This window comes from Schistocerca gregaria, chromosome 8, assembly GCF_023897955.1.
Source record: "Schistocerca gregaria isolate iqSchGreg1 chromosome 8, iqSchGreg1.2, whole genome shotgun sequence".
Taxonomy (NCBI): Eukaryota; Metazoa; Arthropoda; class Insecta; order Orthoptera; family Acrididae; genus Schistocerca; species Schistocerca gregaria.
This window is the reverse complement of record NC_064927.1, coordinates 365582048-365604457: the sequence shown is the minus strand read 5'-3', so window position 1 is coordinate 365604457 and position 22410 is coordinate 365582048. Positions and strand designations below refer to the sequence as shown.

General features: G+C 42.0%; 3 protein-coding genes across 3 annotated transcripts in view; 1 reads left to right on the top strand and 2 right to left on the bottom strand.

Moving 5' to 3' along the window:
• Positions 1-2512: 2512 nt before the first annotated feature.
• Positions 2513-13667, bottom strand: LOC126284009 (condensin-2 complex subunit H2-like). The gene is made up of 2 exons (XM_049982552.1): positions 11132-13667; positions 2513-3298 (listed from the first exon to the last, which is right to left on the bottom strand). Exon 1 carries the CDS (start codon positions 13665-13667, stop codon positions 11925-11927), a length of 1743 nt encoding a protein of 580 aa, XP_049838509.1. The 3' UTR covers positions 2513-3298; positions 11132-11924.
• Positions 11004-11556, bottom strand: LOC126285192 (histone H1.5-like). Its single transcript, XM_049984499.1, has 2 exons — positions 11132-11556; positions 11004-11076 (listed from the first exon to the last, which is right to left on the bottom strand). The coding sequence occupies exons 1-2, from the start codon at positions 11554-11556 to the stop codon at positions 11004-11006; spliced, it is 498 nt and encodes a 165-aa protein (XP_049840456.1).
• A 527-nt stretch (positions 13668-14194) lies between the features above and the next one.
• The window catches only part of LOC126284010 (protein unc-119 homolog B), a 60153-nt gene continuing 51937 nt past the window's right edge, over positions 14195-22410 (top strand). Inside the window, exons 1-3 of the mRNA XM_049982553.1 lie at positions 14195-14304; positions 14431-14511; positions 14761-14874. Coding sequence (XP_049838510.1) covers positions 14208-14304; positions 14431-14511; positions 14761-14874 — 292 coding nt within the window. The 5' untranslated portion in view covers positions 14195-14207. The remainder of the gene's footprint in view (positions 14305-14430; positions 14512-14760; positions 14875-22410) is intronic.

Genomic DNA, 22410 nt, shown 5'->3' with positions numbered 1-22410 from the left:
AAGTTGGTATTAGCAAATGTTTCCATTAGTTCAGTGTGTGGCACAATGGGATCATAAACTCATATGTTCAAACATACTAGTAGTATACTTTTTTTTTAACCCCTTACTAATTCACAAACGTAATTTATATTTAAGAAATACTGAATCAGAATTTCTTAATGAAAGCTACATCATTTTATATTTGTTATGCACATGAAAAGTGAGTATTTACTACACATTAAATTTTATTACAAGAGTGAAAATTCAAAAATTTCTAGAATTTTTATAAAAAATTCTGATTCAATATTTGTTGCAGGAAAGTTCTTAAAGAATGTAAATACTTTTGGATTAAAAGTGACCACTCACTATAAAGCAGACGTATTGAGTTGTTGATGGGCACACAAATAAAGAAAGGAAACTTGCTGGCTATCGGAGCAATCCCTTTTTGAGCTAGAGTAAGATGTGTGCACATGCAGCCATTGAAATTGAGCATGTTGCGGTCAGCTAGACACTATGCCGCAGGGTGGTCAACTTGTTCTTGGTAAGAATTTAGCGGCGGCCATTCATTCCTGTAGACAGCTGGCTGAGAGTCATTGAGACAAAAAGCTGTGCATCATTTGCAGTAGAGCTGGTATTTGACATCCTAATTTTGTAGATGGCCTGGCCACTGACAGGATGAGAATCCTGGTGCAGAAAGTACTGGGTGGATGTATTAGGTAGTTACTGCACCTTGGTCTACCACAGGGATATGGTCCCTGAGGCACGCACAGGATCGGGGTGGCATAGGAATGGGCTAGGATGTTGCAGTATTTGGTGGGTGATGGACCACCACTTTAGGAGGGTTTAGAAGGATCTTGGGTAGGGTGTGCCTTAATTTCAGTGCATGATAAGAGAGAGAATCCACACGAAGTATACGGTTCAATTGTTCTAGTCCAAAAGAAAATCTGAACGCTTGTTCCAATTCAGCCTAACTTGTGAAAGATTTACTCACTGCCAGCGCAATCTTGGAACTCCAAGAATTTGGGCCCTGTCAGGCATTACTGGTTGTCCCTGTCTGAGTGAAGATGAACACAGCTAAGACAAAAATTGAAGATATAACAATATCCGTTTTCCCTGTATTTCTTTTTACATTTGTTATTATTGCGTCGCATTGTTAGTTCAAATTTTGTTCTGGTTTCATAACAAGCTACACAGCAGTTTTGAAGAAAGTCTGTCATATATATCTCTCAGTCGAATGTCAAGATTATGAAGGTGTTAATAAGTAACAAGTAATAATTGCTTTTTGTAATTCAATCTGTATGGGAAGAACATCTGAAATTATGTCCACACAATGCCCCTTTCCACGTGTGCATGGGAACCCGGAGCAAAAGCCCAGGCATAAAAATTGGTCAACACACACACACACACACACACACACACACACACACTTGTGCAAGCAGTCTGCTATGCACCTATTTCTATGCTCAGCAACTTTTATAGTGACGGGGGGGGGGGGGGGGGGCTGCACTAATGAGACTACAGGTAAAACATCACCTGAATAATATAGGTATAAGAAACCGTCTGCAAATTTCAGAAGGAAGTTTTTAATATTTTGCTTGGGAAATTGCAGCAATGTGGCTAGCAATGATATTTTGTTAGCTGGCAACTGGTGACATTATTTATTTTGCATTTGGAAAATGAAGTTTCAGTAATCAACCCTGAAACTGAGAAATACTAATGGGAGGATCTTAGTCACTCTGGGAGGTTAATTCAAGTCAAAATGTAATTTGCATTTTATTTTATAAAAAGCTGTTTCACAACTTCAACCAAAAGAGATTACATACAGGTCAACATCTTTGTACTCAACAAAATCTGTAATACCATAAACCCTACTATCCACTGGAATGGAGGATGTTTTCCAATTCTGTATTTTTTTGCAACATTTAAATTTCTACTACATTCCTGAGGAGCTCCATTTATCCCACCTTTTCTCATTTGTTCAGATGTCAGACTCAACTGTTGTCCTGTTAAGTTGCCATAATATTGAATAGTTTTCAAGGGCACTTTTCTCAAATGCATGGTCTGCTGCTTCTATTTTCCTACTTTGTGACCAATGTCATTCTTTACAATGATATGACTTCCTTTTTGAATTTAATACTTGATTCTCAAGGCATTACATCAAATTTTTAATTTTTATTTTAAGATCTTTACATATGGCATTCCATATGACTTCTCTATCTGTAAACATTTATAAATTTCAAGCCACTTCTTTGGAATCAATTGCACATAAATTACCATAAAGCATATACTCAACACGACGCACAATGGAACACACAGGTCCCAGCTGCCTCTCATTGCTTAACTGTTCATCAGATTCCTACCGAACATGGAAAGCAATGGGCTTTTATGCATGGCATCCATTAGAGGAAATTACAAATAACCTGTGCAGTTGTGCTGTTTGAAATATATGCACATGTCCAAAGCTGAAAAAGAAATGCATTGCGTGGATGCATCGTAACATGTGCTACAATGTTAAGTACCACTCCAACAGACATCAGTGACAGTAGTTTATTTACCTTTTGTACATAAATAGTGAAGTGGTAAATGCGCGCAGACAATGTAATTTATTGTCTAAAGAAAAAAAAATACATCACAAAAAACAAGCATGTTGACACAGAATTAAGATAACAGTGCAGCAGCAAACACGGCAGATGGCCCCCCTCCCTTGAGCCATATACACACGCTACTCAACCATTCCATTCAAATGTAAACAAGTGAAATATATGTAAAATACATATGCTTACATATATAAAGTTCCACAAGTTATTTTTCAATTTCTCGAGGGGGAATCCTCACAACAAAATATTTTTAAAAAAATTTACGTTGTGCTTAACATATGCTTACAAAACAAGTTAGTTGTATTAAAACATAGAACTCAGGCCAGTACAGCTGTATTTATCATGGCAAATATATTACAATCTCTCTAGATAAGATGTCATTAATATCAAAATATTGTTTCTATCATCAATATTAAAAAGTGAAGGTATGCTGCATCTTATTTATACGCTATATTACAATTCTGTTTTTTCTACTATTTCATACTCTGGTAACAAATGGTTTCAAGTGTGGCCGTTACACAAAAGCCACTCAATCATGAAATACACAAATTATATAAAAAAGAGTGAACTATGTCCTTTACAGACATATTTTAGTATTAAAAGTTCATCTGTAATATTGTATATTACTGAAGTTGTAAAATTTTCTGCAATCATAGAAATATCCACGCGCCTTCAGGAAAAGTGTGCCTTAATAACTTTTGGATAATGATTCAATGTGAAATCTGAAAAAGAAGTAAAAACAGACTCATGTAATGATAAAAGACACAATAAACAAGACAGTACAACACAGTTAAGGCAAGATTCTAACCAGCAGGCTTACTCGATATGTGGAAGAGAGAGTTGGAGAATATGAGAGTGGCTTTAGAAGAAATAGGTCAACAACTGACCAGATATTCTCATTGTGCATACTACTTGAAAAATAACATACACCAGCTTTATATCTACTTTAAACAAGCCTATGATAGCATCTCTAGAGTGGCATTGAATAATGTAATGGAAGAGGCTGGAATACCTAAGAAGCTCATTAAGCTTTCTATGAGACGCTCAGCTAAACCAACTGTAAAGTAAAAATACAGGGCGAAACCAGCAGAGAAGTGGAAATGAAGAAGGGACTTTGACAGGGTGACAAAATCTCTTCATTGCTATTCAACCTTTGCCTAGAAAAGGTAAGATAGAGTTAAATAAAGACGGAACCTTCTTAAATCGTTCACTACACTACCTAGCCTATGCTCACGATGTGGCATTACTCGCACAAAACCTTGCTGTGCTAGGCGAAGCCTATCAACTACTGGAGAAAGGTACAACGGAACTTGGCCTGACAGTCAACATCGAAAAGACCAAGTATATGGCAATAACCAACCAACAAAACCTACCAAATCTCAGGATAGCCGACAGGGAGTTTGAAAGGGTGAGAGACTTCCAAGAACATTGCGTCAACTATCACTGAGACAAATGACATTGGCAGTAGGGTGAAAGCCAGAACAGCAGCAGGTAACAGATGCTACTTTGCCGCATTACCCATGCTTAGGAGTTCCCTTCTATCAGGAAAATCCAAAATCCTCAATTACAAAACAATTATAAGACCAGTTGTTATGTATGGTGCCGAAACATGGACCATGACTGTAAATGGGGAAAGGATCCTTAGCATATGGAAGAGAAAGGTGTTACATAAAATATATGGCCCAGTATATGACAAGAAGGTTGGCGCATTCATACGAATGCAGAACTACACCACCTTGTTGAAGAACCTGATATTGTTACTACCATTAAAATAAGAAGACTGCAGTAGGCAGGGCATGTGGTCAGAATGGAAGACAGAGAATGTAAGAGGATTTTTGATGGCAAGGTTGGAGGCAGACGGCGGAGGGGACGCCCCAGAAAGAGATGAGTGGATTGAGTTGAAGAAGACATAAAAAAGCTGGGTGGAGATTGAAAGCCATGGATCAGATAGAATGGCAGGATATTGTGATGCAGGCCAAGGCCCTTCATGCGCTGTAGAGCCGAGGAGTGAGTGAGTAAGGACTATTCGGGTGACAAATGCGGTACTCTTCTGTGACCAGCCTTGGACTGGTTGTGGGAGAATTTGCATAGAAGATGTCTGCAGACTAGGTTCAAGAGAGAGTGCTTGCCTGTGAACCTTGGCAAGACCTACAGCGTAATGGGAAAGGGAGTTCTGGTCACTGCAATTACACGATTCCCAGGTGGCAAGGATATGTAGGAGGGATTTTTGATGTAGAAGAATAGCAGCAGTCAAAATGTAGGTACTGTTTGTGGTTTTGACGTGGAAATGCTTGTGGATGGAGCCATCATATAGGAAGAGGTCAATGTCTAGGAAGGTGGCATGCTTAGTTCAGGACAGCCAGATGAAGTGGATGAGAGGTGTTGATATTGTTCAGGAATAGGATAGGGAGACTTGGCCTGAGTCCAGGTCTGGACTCAGGGCCACGATACCCAAGACAGCCTCGCCACTACCAAACTGTGGCCAAGAGCAAAGCAGACCACCCTGTGGTAAAATTTCAACTTCAATGGCTGCTTCACAACCTGGCGCACCTGTATATTCCCTCCTCCACCACCAGCTTTTCTAAAATGCACAAATGGGAATCATCCTTACAACACTTTCTCCACTTCCAAAATTATCCCGGCTCAACCCACAGTAATCTACCATCCCCACACCCTCCACCCAACAGTTTCCATGCTTTTCCCTTAACTGCTCCTCTTTTTCCGCTCCCCAGTCTCCCCCCGCACCTCCTGAAGCCCCACCTGGCAGTCTAGTCCCTGCCCGTCCCACCAGACAGCACCCTTCTCTCCCACCATCCATATCCTGCAGTCTCTCCTCCTCCCTTGCCACACTCCTGATTGCTATTCACAAGACAGTCACATTTCGGTTGGAGCTGCCAGTGGTAGCCATCATGTGTGCGTGCTTTCTTGTGTGGGTGTTTTTAATAAGAAGACTTTGGCAAAAGCTATAATGTGTAACAGTCTTTTCATTGTGCCTACCTGCAAGTCAATGGGTCATCTGTATGGTGAATGGCAATCTATCCTTTTCCTAATACTGCTGATATTCCAATCTGGAGTTTCCAAGGTTGATTTTTATTTTATTTCTTAATAGATTATAAATCTGACACCTTCAGAATTTCTGGAATGTCTACGAGAATTTCAAACACTCAAAGTTTCTGTAACTTCAAAATTCAGATTGATTAGGCAAGTAGAAACTAGGAATACCAGTAGCGACATGGAGCCTAGCCAGAAATATTAATGTAAGGAATGCATACACATCCCTTTGAACAGAAGAAAATTGGATCCCATTTAGGTATGCAGCTTATAAATATTGGACTCAGCAGTAATTTAGTGTCAACATTGACGTAAATACCATTGTTCACAATTGTCTTTAAGGATGTATAAACTGAACAGTAACCTATTGGGCAAAACAAAGAGGTATTATCTTAATATCTCAGTTTTGCCATAAGAACTGCAAAGACCTGTGAAATTAGCTATTGCAGCTTCCTTAGACCTAAACCATGCCTGCAGCAATTTCTTCTTCAGTCTTTAAACACAGTATTAATTGTTGTAAACCACAGTAACAATGAAAACAAAATCCCAATTCGAAAGTATCCGATTCTATGAGTGACACTCCAAAAGAAATGCACACAATTTTTGTAAAAATACAGTTTTCATTCTGCATGTGTGAAAGTTTTACAGATACATCCTTCCCACTTGTTTTCAAAGTTAGTTCAATCTTGTTCCCGTGAGTGGCGCCACCACGGCATGTCTTCGAGATGGCTGCTATACTTGACATTCATCAGAAGCAACGTGCTGTGAAAATGAGGCAGTGGCAAACATCCACAAGAGGTTGAAAAAGATGTATGGGGATGCTGCTGTCGATCGCAGTACAGTTCGTCAATGGGCAAGCAGGTTACGTGATGAAAGTGGGCATGGCAATATTGAGGATTGTCCTTGCAGCGGCAGGCCTCCTACTGCACACACTCCACACAATGTGCAGAGTTAACGAATTGGTGACTGCTGACAGACGCATCACAGTGGGACAGGGGAAGGAAGTGTTTGCAGAATACTGAAAGTCTTGGTGTTAAAAAATGTTTGTGCCAGGTGGGTTCCCAGGATGTTGACAGTGGCTCACAAAGAAACAAGAACAACGATATGCAGCGAACTTTTGAAACAGTACAAAAATGGTGGAGATGAATTTCTTGGAAGAATTGTGACAGGCGATGAAACACGGCTCCATCATTTTTTCACCATATGAAGAGGCGATCAATGCAGTGGCACCTTCTGCTGGAAAAGTTATGTCCACGGTGTTTTTCGATTCCGAAGGACTCTTGGTTGTGGACATCATGCCAAGTGGAACCACCATAAATTCTGATGCATATGTGACAACACTGAAGAAACTTCAAGCTCGACTGAGTTGTGTTCGACCACATCGGCAAAAGCAGGATGTTTTGCTGTTGCACGACAATGTACAGCCACATGTCAGTCAAAAACCCATGGAAGCGGGACAACAACCCCGGCCTTACAGTCCTGACCTGACTCCACATTAGTGTCATCCCTTTGGGAAACTGGAAGACTCTTCGTGGACCAAGGTTTGATGATGACGACTCCCTTGTGCGTACTACCGAACAGTGGCTCCAACAGGTTGGTCCAGAATTTTATCATGCGCGTATACAGGCACCGATTCCATGATGGTGTAAGGCAGTTGAGCGGGATGGAAATAATGTGGAGAGAAAAAAATATTGTTCCTAAAGGATGTATCTACACACTGAAAAACTTTCAATAATGTAGAACAAAAGATGGAGTTTTTTAAAAAATAGTGTGCATTTCTTTTGGAGCAACCCTCGTACCTGTCTGCTTTCACCTGTTGTGTCATCAAGATGTTGGACACCCCTAATTCCAGCACACAAACACTGAACAAATATTTAAACAACAATGTGGAATATTTCCTTCCAGCAATAAAATTAAACTGATGGGACAACTGCAGGAAGTGTGGGTGTGTGTGGGGGGTGGGGGTTGTTAAGGTGCAGGCACATTAAGTATACAACAGTGAGTGACATCACTGTTCCAAAACAAATAAAATTGAAAATAAACAGATGAAATCCTCAAGAATAAACTGAACAAAAACCACACAACTGGGATTTTATACTTCATTTGACCTACATAGCCGAGACTAAAGCAGCAATACCTGACACCCCCTACCCCCACATAGAACCATATATACCGATATCATTTCACTCAACTACGTAGCTCAAACCGAGACAGAAACATCACCACCCACCCAACTCAACCATAAAAAACAAGTGTTATAAGTTCACTTGATGCATATAGATCCAAGGAAGTCCCCAGTATTAAGAACCCACAAATAGCGGAACTTTGTGTTAATGATTACTGATTAATAATATTGTCGCCAATCACAAAATTTCATTTTTTAATTGTGTCCAAAGTGTTTCTGAACTACAACACAAGGATTATATGGCTATAATGGGCATTTCATCTGCTTCTATTTTCACCCAACAGTAACAAAGCTACACAGTTGTTAGATTTAACAGCAGACTATCCCTAATGTGGGATTAATGAGAAAATGCTAGTTTGAATGTACTATTATTACCATTTACATGGTAGCAAACCCATTACTCCATACTATCGCTGTAACACAAGTCATATCATACACATGTTGAATACAGTAGTTTGAAAATTTGAAAGTTTTTCAACAACACAGAAAACGAAAGTTGTGGCCAAACTTAGATAAAGACTTACTTAACTTTGTTTCTCACTGTTCTTTAGCATGTCCTGATTAAACCCACCTCAGGTATGGTTTATAACAACAGTGTAATTTTGTTACTATTAGATGAAGACTGCAGCATATATTGATGTCCATTAAAGCCATACAGTCCTTGAAAATGAATATGTAGCTCCAAACCCCGTTGGACAACAATTAAAAAATAAAAATTTGTTGTTGATGGTATTTTATTAACCAATAAACCTTAACCTAGAAGTTACAGTCACGGGCACTACTAAACTTAATGTCTATTAGGAAAAAACTTCAATTATCAAAACCTAAAGAGAACAAAATAACTGCAACATAGCAGACACCTACAGACTACCAAACTGGAACTTCAATAACCAACACAAACCACAAAAATCATAAAAAACTACTCCAACATAAACTTCGACACCCATGTAGCAAGAAAAATTATGTACAAAGACATTGCTCAGTTTTATAAATTCTGCACATAGCTGACATTTCACACATTCTGCAAAGAGGCCTTATAACCGGAGAAATTTAATTGTAGACACTATATTGTCACCTACAGCAGCAACCAACAAATTACTAGTAAATCTCACAAGATCTAAATACAATAATAATAGAAGAAATAAATTAATTAAAAAACTACATCACATGCACAATTAACAGGACAAACTAACAAAGTTAAAATAAGTACACAATAACTAATGACATGAAAATTCACTACCCACTAATTTTGCATTACCATGCTGTGTTTTGGGAGAAAAGATTATATCAGTTGCCTTGATTCTAAAGCACCAACTTTTCTCCAAAATTCTTTTCTGCTGCATTGGTTAGTTCACTTACAGATAATAGATTACTCTGTTTCAATCCTTTGGAGTATCTAACCAGCATTTCATGACAGACTAAAACAGATTTTGATTTATACACAAAATCATCATAACTTCAAAGACATTAAATACAATTACTTACCTCAGTAATGAGAACAAATAAATTAAGTTACATTCACCTCCCAGATTGCTTGGAAGACATTACATAGAATGACATATACAGCACAATAAAATTATTCCATGCATACTTCCAAAACAATTTCTGAATGCTCATGGATGAGGTGGCGATACAGACAATTAATATAAATCGAGTAAGTGATGGAAAGAAGATTCAGTCTGATTAACACCACTAGTCACAATAATTATATTGATAAACTGAACATGCATATTTACACTGCTGACAGAAATTAAAAGGCTAACCTGAAGCCTCTTCCTTTACTTTCCAGAAAGACAACAAATACTATGCTACTTTGTAAAATTCACTTCAATTTTCCACTCAAACATGAGCAGTGTCACCATAGATGATAAAATAGACATGGAAAGGGGGGGGGGGGTGTCAGGTGAGAGTATCATCCAACAAATTTGCAATTTGGGGGGGAAGGAGGTGTGTGGAATAGTATCCCCAATCCCTCTACCAATGACAGCAACTATGGACATAGCACATAATTCACAGCTAACCCCAAAACTTGATCATTTCTAGTGCATTACATGTCCATTTCTGGTATGATGAACTGCTTCATCACCACAAATAACTACACTGTAATATTGCAAATATTTTCAGCCACTCTTTCTCAGCAGCTACTGTAAATATATTTACCACATACATAAAATAAATTCCATTTGCAAGAGATGGAATTTTTTTTATCTATGTGGTTAAACATTATTAAAATCCAATATTTGTCTATTACATTCTGACTGAGTTTTCAGTACAATGCAGCAAGCAAGCTCCACTTATCAGTCACCAACACTTTTACATTTGCAGAGTGGCAGTGTAGGTGGGACAAGCTTTCACCACGTGGTGTTGGCACAACATAGATGCTTACTTCTTTGACACAGTGACAAGATGACAATCACTTCATAATAACTACCATATTAACAGGTACTGTACTTATAACTTGGTAACATCAGTAGCAGACACCACAAAAAAAGTCTACAGATTGTGCTGATCCAGAGTTGTCAGAATGTCACAGATAAATAGTACTTAACCCCAGTACATCTATCATGACAATAAAATTGTTCCCTGAAGTTCCCTTTCCACAGTCCACTTCTCCCCTAACCCCAAAACTTATATGCACCCATTCACAACAAGTACTATGCATTTAATATTCTGTCCCTATCACTCATTGCTAGCACTCCATACACACAGAGGCCATCCAAAACTGCAGACTGAAACAGTTGCAAAAGTTTAAATGAAATTTTATTTGAATAGAAGAAAGTGCTACATATTATTGGACAACAAAGATAAGAATAGAACTGTTTGTATTGGCAACTGGAATGATTAATTATGGTAGTAAGCCATATAACATCACTACAAGTAAATATTAAATTTTGTGTGTAGAGCACAAAATACCCATCTGTGAAAAATAGTTTTGAATGCAAATTGAAAACTTGTACAGAAAACTGGCAATAATTGTTGCCGATCAATAAAGAAATACAAAAATTTCAAATTAACTTCTTCATAAAACCGTGTATTTGCGTATTATTAATTTTCGAAAAAATATCAAATAGTGGTCACTGCTCCGTTACAATTGCGGTGTTTATGCAGATTCAATTTTGAGCTTTTGATGCACGGTAAAATTTCCAAACAAACACTTTCATAAGTATATCTTATTGTTAAAATATGCTGCTTTATTCACAACAATCTTCGCGCACATTAATTTTTGAAACAGCGGAAAACTTATTTCTAGTCCACATTCCTTGCCTAAAGATACATACAACATAATAATTGCATATAATATAGAAATTAATATGCTTACCACTTGCGCTTTGCAGAGGCAGTCTTTCCACCAGATTTCCGGGCTTTCGCGCCGCGTTTAGGTTTTGCTGCAACTCGAGGCGATCCTTTCTTCGCTACTGACTTACGTGCCTCACCAGATTTTGGTTTCTTCGGTGACTCAGTTTTACCTCTTCCGCGTTTTTCGGGAGTGTTCTTAGATTCTTGGCCATCTGCAACATCAGTTTTATCCTTCTGCTTGCCTCTGGCCCTCTTAGGTGCAGGTTCGCCCTCCTCTAACGTAGTTGCAGTTTTAGCCTCCTCCACGTTTTGTGATGCAGGCTGGGCTTGAGACTTTTTAGGACTTCTACGAGGCTTTTTCTGTTCTGCATCTGTAGATTCTGCCGTTTTAGCTGCTTCTGCGGCGGGCGTCTTTGTAGCTGAGCGTTTTCCTTTTCTCGCCGGCATGTTTAGAACAGTAATCCACACGTACAACGCCTAGCCAGATAACTATTTTGGCGCGAATGTTACACACAGAGCGGTAGAAGCCGCTAGCTGGCGCATGCGCAGAGCCGGTGTGACGTAACGAACTTACATTCACATAACCGACAGGCTCATTTCAAATTTAAAAAGAAAAACTCTAAAAATAAATTACTTCAACACGATTTTATGGCGCCTTTTTTACTTTGGTACAGTATTACAAACAATTATCGTGTTTGTAAAAACAATTTTATGCGCCAGAATAACTACCGTTCCTGATGTGAAGTTCTGATGAATCTAGACATTAAAATGGAAATCAGAATGTCACCTTGAGAATCATTTGTAATGGGATGAATTCACTCGTACATCTCTTTCAAGAGTTCATTATCTCTTACTCTCGTAAGAAGCTTGGCGCTCATACAGTCCATTGCTAGAGGGTCGTCAATGGTCCTTATTATTTCCACATTATACGCATTGGCAAGCATAAGAGTTGCCAGGAAATAGCGTGAAACATTTTCGACTGGTTCATTGCCAACTATATCACTGAAAGGCAAAACTGGGTGTTCCTCCGTATGTGGGAATCGAGAAAGCACTAAATCACAATACTTATGAATATTAAAATGACCTCTTTCCTGTGATGCCTTCAAAATATGTCTTATGGAATCATGCCATTCATTTACAATCTGTGTTATACTTTCAGCGACCTCTGCTGTTACTGCTGGAACGACAATTGCCTCTCTAACAAATTCCGCGTAACTTGGTGCAGGCACGTCGGAGGGTGGAGGTAAACATTCGAGTAGTGGCAGTTCATCGACCTCATTCACTTCGAAATTAATGTCGTCCTCGTTTTCAAGAACCACAGGCTCTTCAAATCCGCAAAAGTCTTCTTCGCCAAATTCGCTAGCCACGTCCCTCATAACATCGTCTAGATTTAATTCGACTGATTCTTTAGACCGTTTCTGCTCTGGTAAACAGCAATACTCTTGAAACGCTAAGTAACATACTTTTTTCTTCCCTTTCGAAATTATATCCTTTGCAAAAAATGACAAAAAACTAGGTGGTCTTTTGTTTCTTTCCATACCTGCGTTATTGTCAGCAGGAGGTCTCTTTTGCAACACAGATGAAATGTACTCAGTGGCAGAAGGCATATGAACTGTAGGTCTTGGTTGCAGTTCCCTTTCTCTCTCATCTTTTTGCACAATGCTATCCCATCCAGTACGATTCTCATTAACAACCTCTACAGTTCCCTTTTTTCTAGAATTTTCTGCTTTGTTCTTCTCATGCTCTTGATCTGTTGCAACTTCAACTATTTCTTCTCGACTTGGTGCGGCTGGTAGTGTGCATACTTCGATGGCACAATTTTCGACAGGTTCTGGATCAATTTCCATTGGAATAGTTTCAAGTTGTTCAATTGCAGGTACAGGTTCCGGTGAAGGGCTTGATAACTCATCGTAATCATATTCTAGTGCGCCTGAACACTGGTTTAATTCTGGTTCACTAATTAACAGTCCAGTGGATGACAGGTATTTATTGACTCTGAAATCATATTTATTACCGACTGCGTTACCCCTCTGCCCATAAAGTTCTATTTTCTTTACACTCAGAAAGGAATCTAGCTGCGGATTGTACACGGGAAGTAGCTTGACCTTACTGCGTGTCTCGCGTGCTTGTATGTTTATGTCCCCAGCAGAAGCGCCGTATTCATCATCTAAAGAACAGAATTCTGTAGAAACATGGGCATTGTCTTTCCCCTCCTTGCCTTTCTTCGTTGGTGCACCAGGTTTTGCAGGGTCAGTTTCATTTCTCTGGTTCCTAATGGTATCTAAAACATTATGCAATATCTGCCACAAGTAATCCACTTTCTTCCCATAAATGTCAGCAGATTTTTGAATGACGAGTGCAGCTTTCGCAAAATTGATGGCACTAAGAATTTCCTGAGCATTTAAACTATTTTCAACCAGCAAGTCATGGTATTCCTGAAGGTATCGTGCCAAATTAATTTCCCAATTCTCTGTCAGATCACGAATAGGGTTAAGTAACACAGAAAGAACACAGTCTTCTAGCGCGCCGTCTTCTTGAGTATAAGATGCTCCAGCCATAATGTTACCAGAGTGCTATATGAAAGCGAATACACTCGCATTCCATGCAATCACAACACCAAACACACAGTCATACACAGTAAAATCACAAATCACATATAAAATACAATCACACAACACTTGCGGCGAAGACAATTGCAATGCATTTCAGCAAAAGATATGTCTCAACTCAAAAGACTAATACCATCGCCTTCTAATTACATAGTGAATTTTGGTCCAATCATGCATGACTAGGAATATTCCGTTCATTTTGGTCAGGGTATAATAATCTAATAACACTTCTGACGAGTTACCTTGCTCCATTAGTTATTGTAAGAAATGACATATAATTATGCACACATATTTTCAGCAACGGTGAGGAATACCAAATAGAAGGCGGTGTATTGCATTGTGGTGGAATTCAGTTGTGTTACAAGGTTGTGTTTGAGAGAACTTAATTATTTTTTTTCCCCGGGGAGAGTATTCAGTATTGTGCTCGCGCTGATGGAACAGTCTTAAAAAGGTCAACACGTTTTTCCTTCGGAGAAAAGGAATGAAAGAATGAGCAGTGCCGTGCAGAAGAAGACTGGAAACCTAAGTGCAAATGTTGGCGTTAGACAGGCAAAGGCTTGCAAAGAAGCTGTAATATTAGATACTGGTAAATAAAAATCTTAATTCACCTATATTTATCTTATAGTTGTATTTAATAATGAAACCTTTGCAAAAACGTAATGATGTTTATTTTTATTAACAATTGACAATAAATAAAATTGAATTTCAACAGAGCCCGTTACTGAAGAAACCATTATTAAGAAAGGATATGCTTCGCCGGAAGACGTACTGAGACTTCCTAAAATAACAGAAAGTGAGTTCCAGGCATTTGAAATGTTTTTGACACCATTTGAGGTCAAGTATAATCAATAGGAAAAATAATTTTCTGAATAGAACTATATATTTAAAAACGTTTTCCATATGCTCCGATATAGATGCAGTGTCTACTGTAATATATGTTTATTATCACTGTGTCAAAACAATTTGTGTGTGTGTGTGTGTGTGTGTGTGTGTGTGTACTGAGATGTATATCATTTGTTAAAATATGTATACATTCCTACAGATTACTTGTGTTCTCCAGAGGCAAATATCTATGACATAGACTTTACTCGGTTCAAGATAAGAGATCTGGAAACTGGAACTGTGTTGTTTGAAATTGCAAAACCACCAGCTGCAGGTAAGGAAAACAAGGTCATGTTCAGAATGCTGTGTAATAATGCAGATTAAGTTCTTAGGTAATTGGCATGTCCTGGATGCTTATTATGCAAGGACGTTGTAATGTGTGAAGTGAAGTGAATATGTTACTAATGATAAATGCTGCCAGACCGGGATTTGTACCCAGATTTTCTGCTTTTCATGAAAAGTCTCAGTAGACAAGAAACTCATATGCACTGAGATAGGTATTGAAGCTCCACAAGAGCTTGTTTTGGCAAAACCCAGTATTACAACTTTGATTGACCACCACACCCACTCTCACATATAACTGATGATTTCAGAGGAAGCCTTAGCTAGTATATCTGTTCCCCAGTCATACAGTTGTCCCATGGGGAAATGGGTTAAGACCAACGTTAAAGTAAAAAACATGAATGTAGTTTGGTAGACGACAGTTTGGTTGTGAGTTGGTGAAGCCAACGAATGTGAAACTGAAAAAGAATCTGGTTATGGTGACAGACTGGTCCATAGATTAGCTCGTTAAAAAATTAAAAAAAATGCTCTTTTCACATTATAGTCCCCATGTTGTTACAGTGTTTCCCATGTAACTGGTCAGAGTTGACAACTTGTATTGTATTCCACTTTATTGTGGGAAACTTAATCATCCACCAATCAGTTGAGAAATTGTAATTTTTGTAAATGTAGTTGATGTTACAAGACCTGCAGAAATAATACCAAATGCTTTCTCTGAAAGCTACCTAGAACAGGTAGTTTGGAAACCCATTAATGATGGAAATGTATTGGATTTAGCAGCAACAAACAGATGTAACATTCTTTGAGAATGTCCAGGTTGAAACTAATGTCATTGAACTTGACAGTATAATGAAAAGTATAGATTGCTACTCACCTTATAGTGGAGATATTGAGTTGCAGACAGGCACAACAAAAAGACTACTAAATATTTAAGCTTTCGACCAGAAGACCAGCTCCCGAAATAGACAGCATATGGAAGCATTCATACAAACACAGCTCACACACGCATGACAACTCTCTCTTGCTTCCAAAACCAGACTGCAAGCAAGTGTATGTGATGAGAGAAGCAATCTTGGTGGTGTGGGTAAAGAGGTGATTGGGTGGGGGGTGGGGGAGAGCAGGGTCAGCTGGGGGGACAGTAAAGTGCTGTTTGTGAGAATGCACAGATAGGAGATGGAGAGAGGGTACATCTGCTAGGTTAAGTCAAGAGGTTAGACAGATGATTAGTGAGCCATCCGGCCTGTGCCTTCCTTAATCATTGTTATTCACCCACCTATCCATTTCCTGTTTCCACTCCACCGCCTTCTGTTCCACAATTGCACCCACAGCCTTCTTCCTTCTCTCCTTTACTGTTCCAACGCCCCCTCCCCCCTCTTTTTCCCCTCCTGACTGCATCTAGCTCCTGTACCTCTCTCCACTTCATTCCTGTATGCTCCGACAAACAGCACTTTACCGTACCGTGCTCTCCCTCCCCATCCCCATCCCAGTCTCTTCCTTGCTCGCACCACCCAGATTGCTTTTCTCCTTCATGCTGAGTTGCACACAGTCTGGGCTCAGCAGCCAGAAACAGTGGTCTGTGTGTGTGTGTGTGTGTGTGTGTGTGTGTGTGTGTGTGTGTGTGTGTGTGTGTGTGTTACAGCAAAAGGCTCCCTGGCAGGAAGCTTACATGTTCAGTAAATTTTTTTTGTATCTGTCTGTGATTCAACATCTCCACTATGTGGTGAGTAGCAGTCTTATCATTTTCATATACTGTCATTATTCCCTTCTGGATTTTCCATCAGTGAACATGAGACAGTTTTAGAAACAATGATTTCCAAAAGTACTAAGCAAAACTGAAAGAAGTATGAAGATTTACATATTTAGTAAGTTAGGTTAATATGCACTTGGCTCATCTCAAAAGAGGAACAGCAGCATGTAGAAGAACTGTGGGTCAAGTGTAAAAGAATAGTTGACCACATATTGGCGTTTTTGAGGATTTTTCTCCGAGAGGAAGTTTTATTCTTAGCTCTCTTTCGTTCCATCAATTGGGCTTACTATGTAGCCGCTTTTAAATTCTTTTTCATATAAGTGTTCTATGGTTATGACATGGGCGTGTATGACCTCAATTGTTTTTGTGTCCTAAAACAAAAATACTAGATGGACATATACCTAGTAAAACAGTTCATAATGGGATGCATCCTCCCTAGTATATAGTCGCTGTAAAGAAACTTCTAAAGAAACAAAGACCGCCGTGTAACAGGTGCAAAACCAAGCATATGGCTATAATTACAGAGATGTTGAATGACATGAATTTGTCAGTCAAGATGGCAATGCGTGAAACCTTCATCATCTTCTATAGCAGAGTACTGTCAAAAGACCTCTCTCAAAACCCAAATAAATTCCGGTCATATGTAAAGACTGTTAGATAAACCAGAGCCTGAGGCTGTTAGTGATAGGCCTAATAGATAAACCAGAGCCTACAATACCACATACGTGCTTTGAACAGTGACATCACCACAAGCCCTAAAATGCAACATAAACATATTCTAAAATAGCTACCGCAATGTCATAGTTGCTCATTCCAAAACAAAACAGAAAACCTGGAACTGTGCATGAAAGAAATACAATCCTCCCCCTACAAACCTACGAGAACTAAAATAAACTACACACATAGTACTCAGAAAACATAACAATCCATCAAATTGCTGCCACGCCATTGAGCAAACCAATACAAAAAAGAAACACAAATACTAAATTTAAAATACAAAACAGTAACTTAATTACTAATATAAAACTGAACAAAATTAAAAAAATAAAATAAACAACAGAATGTTCATGAAAACCCAAACCCACTCACACACACTTACCCAACAACCCATTCCCATGCCCCACCCCCCTGCGGGTACGGGGTAAGAATAGGCCCGAGGTATTCCTGTCTGTCGTAAGAGACGACTAAAAGGAGTTTCAGCTGTTTCGGCCTTCCATGTGATGGTTCCCCTTGGGGTTTGACCTCCATTTTTCAAAATTCTACAGAAGTACGAGCCTTTTGGGGAAGGACGCCTTACTGGTCCTCAGTGCACTAAGACCTTGGCACTCGGCATTGTAACCGTATCTGATATTCCTCAAATTGGGCCTAAACGCCTGATGGGTTGCACAGGTTACACCCATAGTGCGTCCCCATCTGCACCTACGATCATGATGGACTTTCCATGGCATCCGAAATCCAGCACGGTAGCCAGCCTGTTGTGGTGGGGTCGTCATGTACCCTCCAGGTTGTAGCCCCCTGAGCTGCACCCTCCCCACGTCGGCCAAGGAGTAGATGCCCGTCTTCTTGGGGCATCAGGACTCCCGGCAACAGACATCCTTCCAGGTGGCCCTTGCTGAGACTGGGTGGAGCCCATGAGGAGAGCCCCTGGTCGGATTGGGTGGTATCGGGGCGGACGTTTCGCAGATGAAACGTCAACATGTATCAGGTCGATCTGCGGCCGAGTCTTTTAAAAAGAAGGTACTGTCGCTGGTTCTGGTTCTCCTGCCCTTTCCCCCTTGGCCACTCCCTGGGAGGAAGGACAGGCCCGCCGGCTTGGGGCGAAGTACTTCCCCTGCTATTTAGTCTGTTCTCGGACCGATGGGGGGACGTTCGCCACCTCCAAGCCCATGTTCTTTGTCCAGCATATCGAGGACATCTTCAGGGAAATCGAGGCTCTCAGTAAAATGTGTTCGGGGTCCGTTCTTATAAAGACCACCTCCGCCACACAGTCGGCGGCGCTCCAGGCGTGCGACCTTACGTCCCGCCTCCTATGCGCTGCTTTCGGTGTTTGCGCTTCGGGCACATATCGTCACGGTGTGAGGCTGAGCCCCTTTGTGACGATTGTGGACGTCCTCTTCGTGAGGAACATACATGCACCCCACCACCTCGGTGCGTCAGTTGTCCTGGCCTCCACTCGCCTAGATCTTTAGACTGCCCCGCGTATCAGGAGGAGAAGAAGATTCAAGAATTAAAAACTTTGGATCGTCTCTCTTATTTGAGGCCAGGAACAAGTATGACCGCCTCCATCCCGTGACGTTGACAACTTCGTTTGCCTCTGTCGTGTCCACTCCTTCCACATTATCCTCACCCCTATCCTGTCCCCCCTCCACCTCCTCACCCCATCTGGGGTCTATGCCTCCGCCTCCCAAATCCCTCCCTTCCAAATCCTCCTCCCTCGCGGCCCCTGCCCCCTCTGCCCCAGGGGCCACCCATCCTCCCCCTCCACCGCCGGGGAGGCGATCCTCTTTTCAGGCGTCCATTGGGGAAACGTTCCGGACCCCGGCTTCCGAGGTCCGGCATTCCAAAACGGACCCCGCGTGTTAGGACCTTCTTCGGGTTTAGCCCGCCATCCCTGTGCCTCATCGGACTTCCAAGAAGGCCTCCAAGAAGAAGTCTTTATCCCCCCTCCACCCCGGCGCGTTTCGTCTGACACTCCATCCGTGAGTCGCTGCTCCCGGCCGTCCTCAGTTTTGCCGGGACCCTCTGCTGCCAGGCGCTCAGCTGGCCTGTCGTCGGCGAATGATGCTGCCCCTCCTACGCAACCCAGGAATGCGACCGCAGCTGGAGACGACTCGATGGAACAGGATCCGCCTCTCGCCGGTCGTAGCGTTGTTCCCTCGAAATTTGACCCTCCGCGGCCGTCAAGGTGACTAGCTCTTTACCCTTTTCGTTCCACCTTTTTTCTGACTAGCGATGGCTTTGTTACATTGGAACGTAAGAGGTATTCGATCTAATCGAGAGGAATTACAACTGCTCCTCCGCCTGCAATGTCCGCTCGTCCTTGGTCTCCAGGAAACTAAGTTGCGCCCAACTGACCGTATTGCTTTTACCCACTATGCCTCGGAGCGGTCTGACCTCACCCCTGTGGACAGTATTCCAGCTCATGGTGGGGTCATGTTGCTTCTTCGGGACAATGTCTATTACCATCCCATCCCATTGACCACCCGACTCCAAGCAATACCTGTCCATATTACTCTTTCTGCCTTTACTTTTTCTGTTTGTACTGTCTACACTCCATCGTCATCCGCAGTTAGTCGGGCTGACGTGATGCACCTGATTGTTCAGCTTCCTCTGCCGTTTTTATTGTTTGGCGACTTCAATGCCCATCATCGCCTTTGGGGCTCTCCTGCATCCTGTCAGAGGGGCTCCCTCTTGGCGGATGTCTTCGACCATCTCAATCTTGTCTGCCTCAATACTGGCGCCCCGACTTTCCTCTCGGACTCTTCTCATACCTACTCCCACTTGGACCTCTTGATCTGTTCTACCACTCTTGCTTGTCGGTTCGAGTGGTATGCCCTTTCTGACACCTATTCAAGCGACCATTTCCCCTTTGTCGTTCGTCTCCTGCACCGCACCCCATCCCCACGTCCTACGACCTGGAACATACCGAAAGGTGACTGGGGACTCTACTCCTCCCTGGCGACCTTTCCGGACCACGATTTTCTCAGTTGTGACAGTCTGGTTGAATACCTCACGGCTGTTATCACCAATGCTGCCGAGCGTTCCATTCCTCGTACTACCTATTCCTCACATCGCGTTTCTGTCCCCTGTTGGAATGAGGCCTGTAGAGACCCTATCCGTGCTCGACGACGTGCTTTACGCACCTTTCGCCGCCATCCTACGTTGGCGAATTGTATTGGATACAAACGACTCCGAGCGCAATGCCGTAGAGTCATCAAAGACAGCAAAAAAGCTTGTTGGGCCTCTTTCACCAGCTCCTTTAACAGTTTTACTCCCTCTTCTGTCGTCTGGGGGTGCCCTGTGCCAGCTGTCGGGCATTAAGGCCCACTCCTCGGTACCTGGCTCATGTAATGAGGTACTTGTTGATCCTGCGGATGTCTCCAATGCCTTCAGACGCTTTTTCGCAGAGCTTTCAAGCTCCGCCCATTACCACCCTGCCTTCCTTCCCAGGAAAGAGGCAGAAGAGGCTTGGCGACCTTCCTTCCACTCGCTGAATCTGGAAAATTATAAGGCCCCCTTTACTATGCGGGAACTCGAACGTGCACTTGCACTGTCCCGGTCTTCTACTCCGGGGCGAGATGCCATTCACGTTCAGATGCTGACACACCTTTCTCCGCCAGGCAAAAGCTTTCTTCTTCGTACCTACAATCGCGTCTGGACCGAAGGTCAAGTCCCCATGCGTTGGCGTGACACCGTCGTCGTTCCTATACCCAAACCCGGGAAGGATAGACATCTTCCTTCTAGTTACTGCCCCATTTCTCTTACAAGCTGTGTCTGTAAGGTGATGGAGCGCATGGTTAACGCTCGGTTAGTTTGGATTCTTGAATCTCGACGGCTACTTACCAATGTTCATTGCGGCTTTCGTCGCCGCCACTCTGCTGTTGACCACCTTGTCGACATTCATCATAACCAACTTTTTGCGAAAGCGCCAAACGGTAGCCGTGTTCTTCGATTTGGAGAAGGCTTATGATACCTGTTGGAGAGGAGGTATCCTGCGCACTATGCACAGGTGGGGTCTTCGCGGTCACCTGCCCCTTTTTATTGGTTCCTTTTTAACAGTTCGAAAGTTTAGGGTACGTGTGGGTTCCGTATTGTCCGACGTCTTCCTCCAGGAGAACGGAGTGCCTCAGGGCTTAGTCTTGAGCGTAGCCCTTTTTGCCATAGCGATCAATCCAATTATGGATTGCATTCCACCTAATGTCTTTGGCTCTCTTTTTGTCGATTACTTCGCGATCTACTGCAGTGCCCAGAGAACATGCCTCCTGGAGCGCTGCCTTCAGCGTTGTCTTGACAGCCTATACTCATGGAGTGTGGCTAATGGCTTCCGGTTCTCTGAAGAGAAGACAGTTTGCATCAACTTTTGGCGATATAAAGCGTTCCTTCCGCCATCCATACATCTCGGTCCCTTTGTTCTCCCATTCGAGGAAACAACTAAGTTTCTAGGGCTCACACTGGACAGGAAACTTTGTTGGTCTCCGCACGTCTCTTATTTGGCTGCCCATTGTACACGTTCCCTTAATGTCCTCAGAGTTCTTAGTGGTTCATCTTGGGGAGCGGATCGCACTGTCCTGCTTCGCTTGTATCGGTCCATAGTCCGATCAGAGTTGGATTATGGGAGCCTCGTCTGCTCGGCCATCCCTCTTACGCCGTCTCAACTCCATCCACCATCGGGGGTTACGTCTTGCGACCAGAGGATTCTACACTAGTCCCGTCGAGAGACTGCTTTGTCGGTATGCCTGTCGGCTATTGTCAGTGCCCGACCACCCCTCTTATCAGTCCTTCTTTGACGATTCTCTCGACCGTCAGTATGGGTTGTACGTGTCTGCCCTGCTGCCCCCTGGAGTCCGCTTTTGTCACCTGCTTCGACAATTGGATTTTGCCCTCCCTACCACCTTCAGAGAGAGTGAGAGCCCGACACCACCTTATCTCCAGGCTCCGGTTCATAATTATCTCGTCCTCAGCTCGCTCCCGAAGGAGGGTACTCCGGCTGCAGTGTATTGTTCACGGTTTGTTGAACTTCATGTGCGACTTGCCAGTCACGCCTTTATTTACACTGATGGC

Excerpts from the sequence above, each read along its gene's own strand:
- LOC126285192 (XM_049984499.1), bottom strand. The coding sequence starts at position 11,556 with ATGCCGGCGAGAAAAGGAAAACGCTCAGCTACAAAGACGCCCGCCGCA. Across the intron at positions 11,077-11,131 it reads GCCTCTGCAAAGCGCAAGTG|GCAAGGAATGTGGACTAGAA; the intron begins GTAAGCATATTA and ends ATGTATCTTTAG.
- LOC126284009 (XM_049982552.1), bottom strand. The coding sequence starts at position 13,667 with ATGGCTGGAGCATCTTATACTCAAGAAGACGGCGCGCTAGAAGACTGT.